The 13969-nt window shown below is 50.8% G+C and overlaps 1 protein-coding gene across 1 annotated transcript; it reads left to right on the top strand.

Annotated features, from left to right (window-relative positions):
* The first annotated feature begins 3134 nt into the window (after positions 1 to 3134).
* LOC138094925 (myeloid-associated differentiation marker-like) lies at positions 3135 to 4067 on the top strand. Its single transcript, XM_068990943.1, has one exon. It carries the CDS (start codon positions 3135 to 3137, stop codon positions 4065 to 4067), a length of 933 nt encoding a protein of 310 aa, XP_068847044.1.
* Positions 4068 to 13969: the final 9902 nt, after the last annotated feature.

Here is a 13969-nt window from a genome sequence, read left to right as displayed (position 1 = left end):
ATTGTCACCCTGCTTATTTAACTTCTATGTAGAGTACATTGTGAGAAACACTGGGCTGGAAGAAACACAAACTGGAATTAAGATTGCTGGGAGAAATATCAATAACCTCAGATAAGCAGATGACACCACCCTTATGGCAGAAAGTGAAGAGGAGCTAAAAAGCCTCTTGAAAGTGAAAGAGGAGAGCGAAAAAGTTGGCTTAAAGCTCAACATTCCGAAAACGAAGATCATGGCATCTGGTCCCATCACTTCATGGGAAATAGATGGGGAAACAGTGGAAACAGTGTCAGACTTTATTTTTCTGGGGCTCCAAAATTACTGCAGATGGTGATTATAGCCATGAAATTAAAAGATGCTTACTCCTTGGAAGGAAAGTTATGACCAACTTAGATAGTATATTCAAAAGCAGAGACATTATTTTGCCAACAAAGGTCTGTCTAGTCAAGGCGATGGTTTTTCCTGTGGTCATGTATGGACGTGAGAGTTGAACTGTGAAGAAAGCTGAGTGCCGAAGAATCGATGCTTTTGAACTGTGGTGTTGGAGAAGACTCTTGAGAGTCCCTTGGACTGCAAGGAGATCCAACCAGTCCATTGTATAGGAGATCAATCCTGGGATTTCTTTGGAAGGAATGATGCTGAACCTGAAACTCCAATACGTTGGCCACCTCATGCGAAGAGTTGACTCATTGGAAAAGACTCTGATGCTGGGAGGGATTGGGGGCAGGAGGAGAAGGGGATGACAGAGGATGAGATGGCTGGATGGCATCACCGACTCGATGGACATGAGTTTGAGTGAACTCCAGGAGTTGGTGATGGACAGGGAGGCCTGGCGTGCTGCGATTCATAGGGTCGCAAAGAGTCGGACACAACTGAGCGACTGAACTTAACTTAAAGTTGTCTTTAGCCTTAGATGTAAATTGCAGGGTCATTTTGTTGAGGTAAGTTGGGAACAGCTTTGGGGACAGGTACCCCCTCCCTCCCTCACAGCAGCGCCCCTCCCCACCCTGGCAGTGCCCACTGGGAGGCCCGCAGGCTCCAGGGCTCCACTGGCAACTGGGGCTCAAGGAGCTTTGGGAGTCCAGGGAGGTTCTCAGGTTTGCTCTGTGTTTCTCTTTCAGCCTCAGCTTGTCCCAGTGTTTATTATCAGCAAAGGTGATATAATAATCCCCTGATGGCAGGAAGCTGGCTGGGGCTCAGGGTGCTGGGTCTTCTGCCCTAGAGGCCTCTCAGCAAATAGTCCCTTGGAAGCAGGGCAACTGTCCCTGAGGAGGGGACGGGCTGGGAGGGGCCTCACTCCCCACACACTGGACCCTGGAGGAGCCCCTGAGTGAGCAGGACTGCAGTCCTGGCTGGCGGGACTGTCTTGGGCAGGTGACCTGGGCAATTCCATGGTCTCCAGGGTCCCTGCCACTCTAGCCACGTGTCCCCGTCACAGCCCTAAAACCCCTTCAGGCCCCTGTTCTCCTGTCTCAGTTCCAGTCCAGGCCCCTCTTCCATGGGAAGCTTGGCTCCATGCCTGCATCTCTTCTGGGTCAGAAGACCCCTATTGGGCTGCCTCAGGGCCCCTGGGACCCTGGAATCCACACCCCCCTCCCCCAGTCACCTCCAGTCTGTCACCTCCGCCCCCACTCCAGTCCTGGTTGCCCTCTCAGGGCTCTCCCCTCCTAGTGGTCCAGCAGGTGCCTCCTCTTTCAGCTCCTGCCCTTAAAAGGGGGGACAGTCATCCGTCCATCCCCACCCCCTCCCTGGGATGCCCTGAAGGACTTCACATCAGAATCAGATATCGCATCCTTGTTCATTTCCAGTCCCTTCTTCCCAGCTTGGAAGCTGCTAACCAGTCTCCCAGGCCAGGAGAATCCTCACTCAGGTAGGACTGCTTCTAGATCTTTCCAGACTCGCCTCTGGATGACAGTTTTGGAGCTTAAAAGCTAAACATTGTGTTAGTTTATTCTGTGGTTCCTCCAGGACACTCCACCTTGGAGTCATGCTGGGTTGGAGTTTCCCTGCCTCAGTGGGGAAGAGTCCATGGGAAGGCAACATGCGGGGGAGGGATTCAGAGCAGTTCCTGTTTTCCTTGTCATCTTGTCCCCACATCCCCAGGGCCTTGCTCTCACCCCATGGCTCCTCCCTGTTAAGCTCTGAAGCTGCCCTCGTCCGGGCGGAGCTCTGTCCCCTCAGATGGCAGCTCCTTCTAGTGATGGCTCCTGGGAGGACAGGCCAGCACACGTGTGTCTCCAGGTTGCTGTGGAAGGAGGCCATGGCCCTGAAGGTGTGTCCTGGGTCTCCGAGCCACGAGCTTTGGTCCTGGGCTCCCACCCACGGCCTGGCTGACCTGCTGAACTGTAGAGCAAAGCGCTCAAACCTACAGCTTTGGCATTTTCATCTGGATTTCCCACTCCTATCTACGGGGCAACCTCAGGGAAATACTCAACTACCCAGCTTCAGTTTTCTCATCTGTAAAATGTGGTTAGCAGTACAATCCAATATCCCATTTCTGAAACCTTAGGGTCTGCTCCAGAATTCAGAATTTTTCAGCTCCAGATAGGTGACATGGTGCATCTACTCTGTATGATGTCACACCCACTGGGGTCTGAAAGCACCTTGTAATCAGATACATTAGTGTTTCTGCAACTGAACTTTTGAACACAAATTGTCTCATGTTTGTTCAGGTCAAAATTTGTTACCAAATGAATTTTTTCAAAATTCTTTTTTCAATTTTCATAGCCTTGAAGGGTTGGGATTGCAGATAAAGACCAGCCTAACTTCTGTCTCCCTAGATAAAGGTACATAGCTCAGAGAGATAAAATATTCATGGTTTGAGGCCAGACCAAACATGGCTATAAGGTTTGGGATAGGACAAGTCTCCTGACAAGGCCAAGGCTGATGGGTGGGGAGAAACATTCTGGAGCGGCTGTGCTGTTACCCGAGTGTCTGGGCCATTGGTTCCAACTCCACAGATCCTGAGCCTCAGCCCTCAGAGGGCCCTGAGCCTTTTCCAGGCATCTTGACTCCAGAGCTGGATCTTTTTCTGGTGGGTGTCAGCAAAGACCACTGCCATATCGATGACGTAGGCCTGCACAACCATCAGGAGCTCCACATGACCGTCCCCAGGCCTGGGCTCTCTGACCATCGTCATGGGCTACTTTTTCCGCCTGCTGCAGCTGCTCTCCACCTGCGTGGCCTTCTCCCTGGTGGCTGGTGTGAGCACTTTGCAGGCGGCTGCAGGTAACTGGTCCATATTTGTCTGGTGCTTCTGCTTCGTCATGACCCTCATCATCCTCATAGTCGAGTTGTGTGGGCTTCAGTCCCGCCTCCACCTCTCCTGGGACGGCTTTCTCATCACCAGCGCCTCCTGTGCCACCTCCTTATGCCTCTCAGGCTCCATCGTCTTTGCCACCGCCTGCATCCAGTTGCTGCCTCACAGCCCCTTTGGCGACCACGCCATTGCGGTCACTGCCTTTTCCAGCCTTGCATCTGTGGCTTATGCCACTGAAGTGGTCTGGACCTGTGCCTGGTCTGGAGAGTTCTCCTGCTCTGTGCTCACCTTGCCAGGCCTGCTTCACAGGCTGGAGATCTTCGTGGCCTGCGTCATCTTCGCCTTCATCAGCAGCCCCCACCTGTACGTGCACCAGCCGGCCCTGGAGTGGTGCGTGGCTGTGTACTCCATCTGCTTCCTCCTGTCAGCCGTGACCCTCCTGCTGAACTGGTACAACTGGGACAACAGGCTGCCCGTCCCCCTTGTGCATTTGGTGCTGACCCTGCTCTCGGCCCTCCTCTATGCCTCCGCTGTGGTCCTCTGGCCGCTCTACCAGTTCAACAGGGAGTTCGGCGGGCAGCCCCAGAGATCCAGTGACGTGAGCTGCCATGACAAACTCACCTATATATGCACCTGGGACCAGCGACTGGCTGTGGCCATCCTGACTGCCGTCAACCTGCTGATTTATGTGGTTGACCTGGTGGACTTGGCCCGCCGCTTTTTTTATCAACTTCTGAGGCTCTGCACCAGGTCCCCCGATTCCCTATTATTGTCAGTGGAGGCATCTTCACCAAGCTCAGTCGTCCTCTGATGTTCTCTTCCTGGCTCCCTCTCTCCCTTCTCACATCCTTTCCCACTCATCTTGCTCTTTCCTGTTCCCTTCCCTCCTTCTTCTCTGTCTCCCTTCTGTCTCGTGTGGTTGCCCATAATTCTGTTTTGCCTCTTTCTTGTGTTGTTCCATCTTTTCTGCATTTTCTGCTTTTTGCCCCTTTTCTGGTCATCCTTGGTTTCTCATCTCCTGTGTCCTGACCACCTCTCTCCATCTTCCTTCTTCTGATCCATCAGGACCTGAGACTCCTTCCTCCTCTGCCCACTGCCCCTTCCCACCTCCTAAGGTGCTGACTCCACAGCACACAGCCCTCTGTGCAGCTGTTCACACCCTGGGCCTTGGGAGGCTCTGGTTGTCTGTCGCCCTGGCTGTGTCTTTGTTGGTACAGATATGCAGAGTGGGGTGAGTGCAGGTAGCTAGGGATTGGACCCCAATTTCCCAGTGGAGGGGGTTGTAGAGTATTATTGTTGTTCAGTCTCTCAGTTGTGTCCAACTCTTTGCGACCCCCATGGACTGCAGCACACCATGCTTCCCTGTCCTTCACCATCTCCCGGAGCTTGCTCAAATGCATGTCCATTAAGTCAGTGATGCCATCTAACCATCTCATCCGCTAACCCTTCTCCTCCTGCCTTCAATCTTTCCCATCATCAGGGTCTTTTCTAATGAGTTGGCTTCTTTTTAAGTTAAAACAAAATCTCTGGAGGTCAATAATTCCCAGTGGGTGGGAGTCTTGAAGCAGAGACCTTGGGTCCCTGGGCCCCATCTGGTGCTCAGCCCCACCTGAGATTGGCTCCAGAATTTTTTCAGGTTCACTAAACACCCACAGCCTAGAGGGCTTCTTAGAGGAAGTTGTGATGACTTTCATCCCAATTACTTTCTGGACTTTGAAGTAGGGGCTGGCAGAGAACCCCAGGGTCTTGAAGACACCTGTCTGCAGTGTTGGTGAGGGGCAGTGATGTGGCCCTCCTGCCTCAGCGATCAAAACAGCAGGTCCTGCCTCTGCAGGGAGGAGAGTGTGGCCCCTGCAGCCTTAAAGGTGATGTTAGCCTGGATTTTTTTTTTTTTTTTTCCTGATCAGGAAGGCAAAAATTAGTGAATATCCCTATTCCTGAAGGGGAAGTTTCTTTTCATTCTTTTTCCCAGCGGGGTTACTTCAGAAGGTGGGAATTGCTTCTGCCGTAGTGAAAGGAATTGCATCCCTGACTGATGCTCACAGAAGTATGATTCTATGTGTCAGTGGCCTTCTCTGCTGCTTCCTGCTTCTCTGGGAGTCATGAATAAGATGGTCTATATGAATGTGTAAGTATGTATATCTTATTCCCAGGAGCTTCTGGTTCCCATCAACCCCCTGCTGTCAATCATGGAGAAAATCTCGTCCCTTTTCCACAATCACAATGTACTTTTTAAACCTCAATGTTAAGATAAAGGAAAACAAAACAAAACAATGCCTCCTCCCCTCCTCACCAATCAAGAGACCCTAATTAACCCAAATTTATCTAGAGCTCAGAAGAGGTCTAGCAGATTTCCCTTCTCACCCACCCGGCCCTGGGTGGGGTCCCTGGTAGGGTCCCTCCCACTGTCTTCCCGCTCTCACCTGAGCTAGACCTTAGGGAGTGGACCATCCCTAGAAAACTAGTTTGAGCCCCACCCCAGTGCCCAATATCCCATCAGATAACTCTTAAAAGGCTCCTGCCAGCTCCTCTTTAATAGTTTATGCCAGGGACTTCCCTGGAGGCCCGCTGGTTGAGACTCCTGGCTTCCCCTGCACGGGGAGTGGGTTCTATACTTGGTCTGGACACTAAGGTCCCACCTGCCATTCAGCGCAGGCAAAAACATTTTTTTAAAAAAAGTTGTGTGCCTGTGTGGATGTGCAGCGTGTTTCCCTGGGTATAAGCATGTGTGTCTGTGTGCAGGCTGGCATTGGCACCAGCCGCCCTTTGTATAACTGTGGTGAGGAAGTCACCCCAAACCTTCTTCCTCTCCTGTTCTCAGCCACAAAGCCTCAGAGCCCAGCACAGTAGCTTCACCAGGGCCAGAGGGGCCAGGCAAGCAGAGCTGTGGAGGAGGGGAGGGGAAGGACGCCCACTGCTGCCCCTCACTCCTGTACTGGGATGAAGTCATGTGATCTTCACCCAGGGGCAGGTGGGATGAATGGGGAGGGCTCCCAGGAGGTGGTCCCTATTGTGGGGAAATCTTAAGAAGGACTAAAAATAATTCATATTTAAGGCAAGATGAAAAATTTCAGGATAAAATTGTTCTCTGTCCATTTGAGCCTCCTCCCTCCCCTCTAGAGTGCACTGAGTATCTGCAGTGTGTTAACCAACCTCTCTGCTCAGCCATAAAGGTGAATTTTCCTTCTTCTGGCCCCAGTCATATAACTCTTTAGACGATTAACACAACTTATGACCTTATTGGAGAAGACGATGTCACCCCACTCCAGTACTCTCGCCTGGAAAATTCCATGGACGGAGGAGCCTGGTGGGCTGCAGCCCACGGGGTCGCTAAGAGTCGGACACGACTGAGCGACTTCACTTTCGCTTTTCCCTTTCATGCATTGGAGAAGGCAATGGCAACCCACTCCAGCGTTCTTGCCTGGAGAATCCCAGGGACGAGGGAGCCTGGTGGGCTGCCGTCTATGGGGTCGCATGGAGTTGGACACGACTGAAGTGACTTATCAGTAGCAGCAGCATGACCTTATTAATGTCACAGCAGTATTATTTGTATTCTGCCTATTTTACAAGATTATTGTTTCTTGCATTGCCAAATGTGTGATTGAGCCTCTGGTAAAAAATAACGTTGACTTGAAATGATTGACCTGATGTATAGTGTAATAGTGTGACTCTAGATATGGGAAGAAGCAACAGGAAGGAACCATTTCCTGGAGCTGACACTCTTGTAAGACAGGTGGTCCAGAGGATTAAGGCTACTGTTACCAGGACTAGGTGAGCAATAGCACTTGCGCGACCAGGAATAGACATTCCTAGTGACCTGTGACAAAATGGCCATAAAATGCTTCCTAAATCCTGGTCAAAATTAAGATAAAAAGGGAGAGGACTGTGAAATAAAAAATGTCACCCACTGTTCAGTTCTACAAGAATCAAGTAATTAGCCACCATAGTCCCTGGCTTACAATCCACCTTGGAAGGAATTTAGGTCGAACATCAGGATGAGACACTGTGATCTATAAAACTGGACCTCAGATAGCAAGAGTTTTTCAAGAGAAATTTTTATGAACACAGTTTCTTGCATCTTCCCATACTTAGAAAAGCACTAAAACTGTTAACTAAGGTATCCCTTCCTCATGAAGAGCAGTAACATTCTACCAAAACTATGTGCTTGGTTGCATGTACCCCTTCCCTGAAGTCACATGCATGCTGGCCTCTCCCCTTACCTCTTCTGAACAGTTTTCATAGCTTCCAGAGAGAGTCTTGCTCAGGTCATATTCCTTGTTGTTGCTGTTTAGTCGCAGAGTCATATCTGACTTTTTCGACCCCATGAACTGTGGCCCTCCAAGTTCCTCTGTTCATGGGATTTTCCAGGTGAGAATACTGAAGTGGGTTGCCGTTTCCTTCTCTAGGGGATCTTCCCAACCCCGGGATGGAACCTGAGCCTTCTGCATTGGCAGGTGGATTCTTTACCGCTGAGCTTAAATTAAAAACTCCATTTCTTTCTTAGATTGACTAATGATTCATTTTTCATTAAGAAAAGCAAGCATGCATAGACCTCCCCAGGCTTCCCTGATGGCTTAGTGGAATCCCAGAGTAAGAGAGAGGAGCAGATCTGGGGTCCACGTTTGGGTTCACAGTCATATGTCATCCTGCCTCCAGTCCAGTGGCCCCACTTCTGGCTGTGGTCTGGTCCCCTTAGGGATGAACCATGAGGAGTATGGAGAGCAGAACCCAAGAAATCTGGTTTCTAGTTCTAGTTCCACCACCATATAACAGATGAGTCTTGTCCCTGATCTGAGTTTCAGTTTCCCATTTATAAGATGAGCAGTTTGGGCTAAAATCATTGTTTTTGAGCTGTGCTCTCCACAGCCCTTGGTTTCTGGTGAGGTGGTGGGGGTTGAAAATAGAGTGTTTTCCTCACTCACCACTTTCTCTAACCAGAGCAGCCTGGTGAGAATCAAGGTTCCACTCAAGATCTCACTTGAAAATAAGATTGGAAAGATTGGAAACAACTCACATGGTCATGTTGAAGATGCTAGTTAATAAACCAAGGTGTAGACAGAAGAGGGAATACTATACAGCTGGAAAAAACAAGGATGCTCTCAAAATAATGATAAAGAAAAATTTCCAGGATCCCCTAAGTGAAAATAGTAAGATACAGAAAATGCTTTATGTTCTTTTTTAATGTAAAGAGAGTGGGAGAGATAGAAAATAAATCTGCATGGACTTGCTCTGTATCATGGAGCACTGGAAGGGCTCCCATGAGTAAAATGGAGCAGTCGCGACCTGGCACCGATGAGAGAGGGCAGCTGAGGGGACAGGGCGTGGACCACATGTGGAAGCGAGGTTTCTCAATATGTGGCTTTTTGGAGCATTTTGATTTTGAAACATGTAAGTAAATTACCTTTAAGAAAACAAAATTTCAGTTTGAAAAATAGACCAAGTGGAGAAGGGTCAGAGGAGGGATGGTTGGCAAATGGTCTGCATGTTCCCTGCAGCCTTGATGGACAGGCTGGGGGAGGAGAGATGCCTGCATGGGCCTGTCTCCAAAGGCAGAGGGGAGGGAGGTGCCTTGGGTCCAGGGGTCTGGGGAGGGGGAGCTATGGCCCTGAGGCTCACATGTTGGTCCCCAGGGCCTCCCCCAGCCCTTTAGCAGAAACAGTTGATGGAGAAGCCCTCTGGTGCCCTAGCCTCAGGCCCTTCTCTTGCTCCTTGCCTGGCCTGGGCTCCCTGTTTCCTGGGACAGTGGCCCTACCCTTGCCCCCCCGGCCTCCTCTATGCAGGGTTTTCCAGCTGATGCTCCCCCAGATTGTGGTCTGAGCCACATCCAGAACAGAGCCTCGTGGCACAGATGTTCCCATTCTCTGGCTCTGACCAGGTTCTTGGAAAAATCAGAGTCGGCGTTTCTCAATTCTCCTATGAGTGGAGAGAAGAGGGACCCCTCTCTCCTGCAGTCTCAGGCACCTGGCTGTCCACCCTGGTTGGGGGCGGCAGTACTGGCTACCAATGCGTCTGGCCCTTGTCTGTGTGTCTGTCTCCTCTCAAAGGTCCCCGTAGAGAGGCTGGTGGGTGGAAAGAGGATAGTTATGTTCCATTAGCCCCTGCCTAGAATCTCCACACTTTCTCTGACATTTTCTGGCTGGCTTTCCAACAGAAAATGGTCTGGTTGTTGCAGAACCTCTGGTGGGTCCAGCCAGAAAAGGACACACAAGAGCCAGGAAATGATTCCTGGACCTGAGAAAAGTGGGAAGGGGCTCTGCATTTCCTGAGGTTCTATTACCTGCTGAGCTTTGCAGGGAGACAGACCTGTATTCAAATCCAGGCTCTGTCAGGGAGTAACTGTGACTTTGTTTAAATTACATAACATGCTTTCTGAGCCTCAGTTCCATCATCTATAAAATGGGAATGACAATAATAATCTCCCTGAAGATAAAATGAATAAATGTAACAAGTCACCAAATCAGATGGTTAGTATGAAAAAATATTGGTTACTCTCTTCCTCTGGGTATAAATTGCAAGGTGAATGCCAAGCAGAATTTAAGATCCTAAACCCCCATGACTGGGCTCAAATCCCAGCTCTGCCACTTAAACCTGTGTGATCTTGGCCAGTTGACCTTTCTGTGCCTGTGAAAATGGGGACAGTGAGGACACAGTTCATTGGCTGCTGGGAGGAACAAATGAATCAGAGCAGAGCTTGACCTGCAGTGAGCACGGCAAGTGTGACCTCTTGTAACTGCTGTGTCCTCAGCAGCCCCGCTGCAACCCAAGGCCTTGGGGCCCCTTTCTTAGCTGACAGAACCTATGAGCTATAACCTGAGGTCTTTTCTGGAGCCAGACTGGGAGGGTGAGGATTCATAGCAATTGGTCTTTTCAGGGTCTGCATCTAACCAAGGGTGGGGAGGTGGGGTGGGGAGCTCAAGTCAAGCCCATGCTCTCACCTCGACTCCAACCAGTGTGTGTTTCCATAAATCCCCCCAGTGTTTTGTCTGGAGGGAGAGTAAGCTTCCTCAGGCCACAAAGCTCTCCAAAACAATCCATCTGGACAACCAGGCTGCTCATGGGGTGGGGGTCCCTCAGGGCTCCTCCCCTCCCTACATTGACCCCAACAAGCCTTAGGGCCAATGACATGCTCTTAGCACGACTGCTAAGGGAAGTCACTCCCCTGGTCCCAGCTGCAGCCCGCCTGCCCCTCGGGCTCCTGGCTGTCCACTGCTGCCAGCAGCATGCCATCCCTCAGGTCACCAGGTGACCTCAGTGGTCCATGTCCATGCTGAGCTGGGGCCAGCTGCCCGTCAGCCCAGACCACTGCCCCCAGTTACACTCTTGTGATAGTCTGGGACCACTCCTTATGCAAATCCCTTAAAACAAAAAGAGCTTGTTCTTTCTGGTGCTTTGCGCAGAAAGAAGCACTACCAGAATATTCTATTCCTTGAATCTGTCAGAAGCCAACACAGTCCAAGATCCTTCCATCATCTCTTATTCTCTACCCCCCTCCCACAGGGCCCTGATACCCCAGCTTTCTCCTCCACCCACCCCAAATTCAGTTAAAGCTTTGTTCTAATGTAAACCAGCCTTTCTCAAATACAGGCACATAAACACACCATTTTCTGTATCTTTAAGCAAATAGGGAAGCACAAGCACCAGTCCTTTTGTAGGAAGTTATAACTTTGTATTCAAACATGACTGATATGTTATGGGTAGATTATTATGGCTCTATTTGGATGGATGGATCACAGGTGAGTCTTTCTTCAAGGCTGCCTTTCACCAGGCCGCTCTCTGTGCCCAGCCCCTGACATCATTGTCTCTGAGCCTCACACTAACCTGGAAGGGTTATTATTATCCCTTGTCTACACATCAGACTGGTTCCAAATAGGAAAAGGAGTACATCAAGGCTGTATATTGTCACCCTGCTTCTTTAACTTCTATGCAGAGTACATCATGAGAAATGCTGGGCTGGAAGAAACACAAGCTGGAATCAAGATTGCCGGGAGAAATATCAATAACCTCAGATATGCAGATAACACCACCCTTTGGCAGAAAGTGAAGAGGAACTAAAAAGCCTCTTGATGAAAGTGAAAGAGGAAAGTGAAAAAGTTGGCTTAAAGCTCAACATTCAGAAAACCAAGATCATGGCACCTGGTCCCATCACTTCATGGGAAATAGACGGGGAAACAGTAGAAACAGTGTCAGACTTTATTTTTTTGTGCTCCAAAATCACTGCAGATGGTGACTGCAGCCATGAAATTAAGAGACGCTTACTCCTTGGAAGAAAAGTTATGACCAACCTAGATAGCATATTCAAAAGCAGAGACATTACTTTGCCGACTAAGGTCCATCTAGTCAAGGCTATGGTATTTCCTGTGGTCATGTATGGATGTGAGAGTTGGACTGTGAAGAAGGCTGAGCACCGAAGAATTGATGCTTTTGAACTGTGGTGTTGGAGAAGACTCTTGAGAGTCCCCTGGACTGCAAGGAGCACCAACCAGTCCATTGTATAGTAGATCAATCCTGGGATTTCTTTGGAAGGAATGATGCTAAAGCTGAAACTCCAGTACTTTGGCCATGTCATGCGAAGAGTTGACTCATTGGAAAAGACTCTGATGCTGGGAGGGATTGGGGGCAGGAGGAGAAAGGGATGACCGAGGATGAGATGGCTGGATGGCATCACCGACTCGATGGACATGAGTCTGAATGAACTCCGGGAGATGGTGATGAACAGGGAGGCCTGGCGTGCTGCGATTCATGGGGTTGCAAAGAGTCGGACACAATGAGCGACTGAACTGAACTGAACACATCAGGAACCAGAGCGTCAGTGGGGCTAGAGCCCAGGACCTCCCAGCCCGGGAACCACTGAGGGGGCCTGGCCTCCAGACTCTGTGAGCCAGGTCCTGCCCTTCCTGTGGCTGCACCTCGGGCCAGGCTCCTGTGGCTTCCAAACAGCAGGGGAGCCTCAGCCTGGTCGCTGTCTTCCAGCCTTTCCTTCCCTTACAGGACAGATGCTAACTCATATAGAGAGGATTCTTATTGCAAATCCACCCCTCATTCCATAGACTCCAGTGAGTCCTGGTGCAGTTAGACCTAACCACTAGATCCTACAGGCTTTCCTGTGGCCTGAGCTCTTCCTCCAGAGGGCGGGTCCTGGGTGGGGGTCCGTCAGGCAGAATAATTCCGGCCTCCGCTGAGGACCCCACGGTGGGCAGAGCTGGGACTGACTGGCAGGGCAGAATCTGCACCCCTCTCCCTCTGTCCCAGCCCCAAATCTCAGGGGATGGGAATCCTGGCTCCTCTCCTTTCAAGGAAGCCTGATCCTTTGGAAGGAACTTGGGCTGGGAGTCAGGGAGCCTGGGGTCACCTTCCAGGCCAGGCTGCACCACTGCTCTGGCTGCCCTAAGCCTCAGCTCACGGTGAATGAGGGCATCTAGAGGGTCCTGGAGCTTTCCCCGATTCATATGAAAGACCCAGCCCCTCACATCTGCCAGAGTGACTCTCAGGCTGATTCCACCTGCAACTCAGCCTTAGAGAGATGGTTCAAGGGCTCTACCTGGTGGCCACTCACAGCCAGACAGGCAGCCCCACCCAGCAGTTTCCAACGTTCATAAAAATCGTAACTGAGGAGGTCAGGACCCTGACTCTGGGAGAAGTGCAGGAGAGAACCCTGAGAATTCAGTCTGCCTGCCCTCTCACACCTGGTTCCTGGGTGTCAGTGGTGGGAATGGGAGCCGCTGTCAGTGTAAAACTGTCTGAGAAGCACTGGCACTGCTGTCAGATGGGACTAGATTCCAATCCCTTGAGTTCTTCACTCAGCCCTGTAGTGGGCTGCTTAGGACTCGTCCTGCAGGGCTGTGTCCTCTCTCTGCATGAATAGGCAGCCAAGGTAGATGGAGGTGAGGCTGGACCAGTGAGAAGAGCCCCCTGGTGGTGCTCAGCCCTTAGGCCAATGGCTCATCCGTGGCTGCACATCTCAATGGCCTGATGTGGGCAGTGCTTCTCAAAGTGTGGTCCCTGGACCAGCAGCAAGGCATCAACGGGAAATTTTGGGGAATGCAGATTCCTAGGTTCCCCCACCAAGACCTGCTGAATTAGAAACTGGATGGGCCCAGCAGCCCCCAGGTGATGCTGAACCTGGTGCAGTGAGAGAACGCCGTGCTGCGCTCATGTACCAGGAGATGCTGAGAAGACACCTTATGCGATTTGAATGTTGTAGGCATTGGAATCACCTCTGGAGGTCAAAACACTAACCAGTGCCTGCCACACCCCCACTCCCCCACCCCAGTGATTCTTGACCTTGTAGCAGAGGGCAGCGGCTCTCCTAGACTGGCCTGTGGTCTACAGAATAGTCATCAGTTATTGTCACTTGGTGGTTGCTTGAGCTATGATAGGCATGGTGCTGTGGGCTCTGTATGGATCATCTCACAAGAACCCTATGAGTTGTTAGATTCTCTTGCTTCACAAATGGAGAAACTGAGGCACAGAGAGGTTGAGTAACTCAGCCTAGGTTACACAGCTACTACATGGCAGGATTCCAAACTGGTTACCTCAGACTCCAGAGTCCACCACCTTTTCTTCCTCATTTTACAAATGAGAGGGATGAGGTGCATGAAGGTCACCAGGGGGCACCCATCACTCCTCTCGCACCTTTGCCTGAGAGCTCCCCAGTGCTGGGACACCAATATCAAGATGGGCTGAATCGACCTCTGAGCGGGGTGTCGCCCCCAG

The sequence above is a fragment of the Capricornis sumatraensis genome, chromosome 19, assembly GCF_032405125.1.
Source record: "Capricornis sumatraensis isolate serow.1 chromosome 19, serow.2, whole genome shotgun sequence".
NCBI lineage: Eukaryota > Metazoa > Chordata > Mammalia > Artiodactyla > Bovidae > Capricornis > Capricornis sumatraensis.
This window is presented reverse-complemented; position numbering and strand designations above follow the sequence as displayed.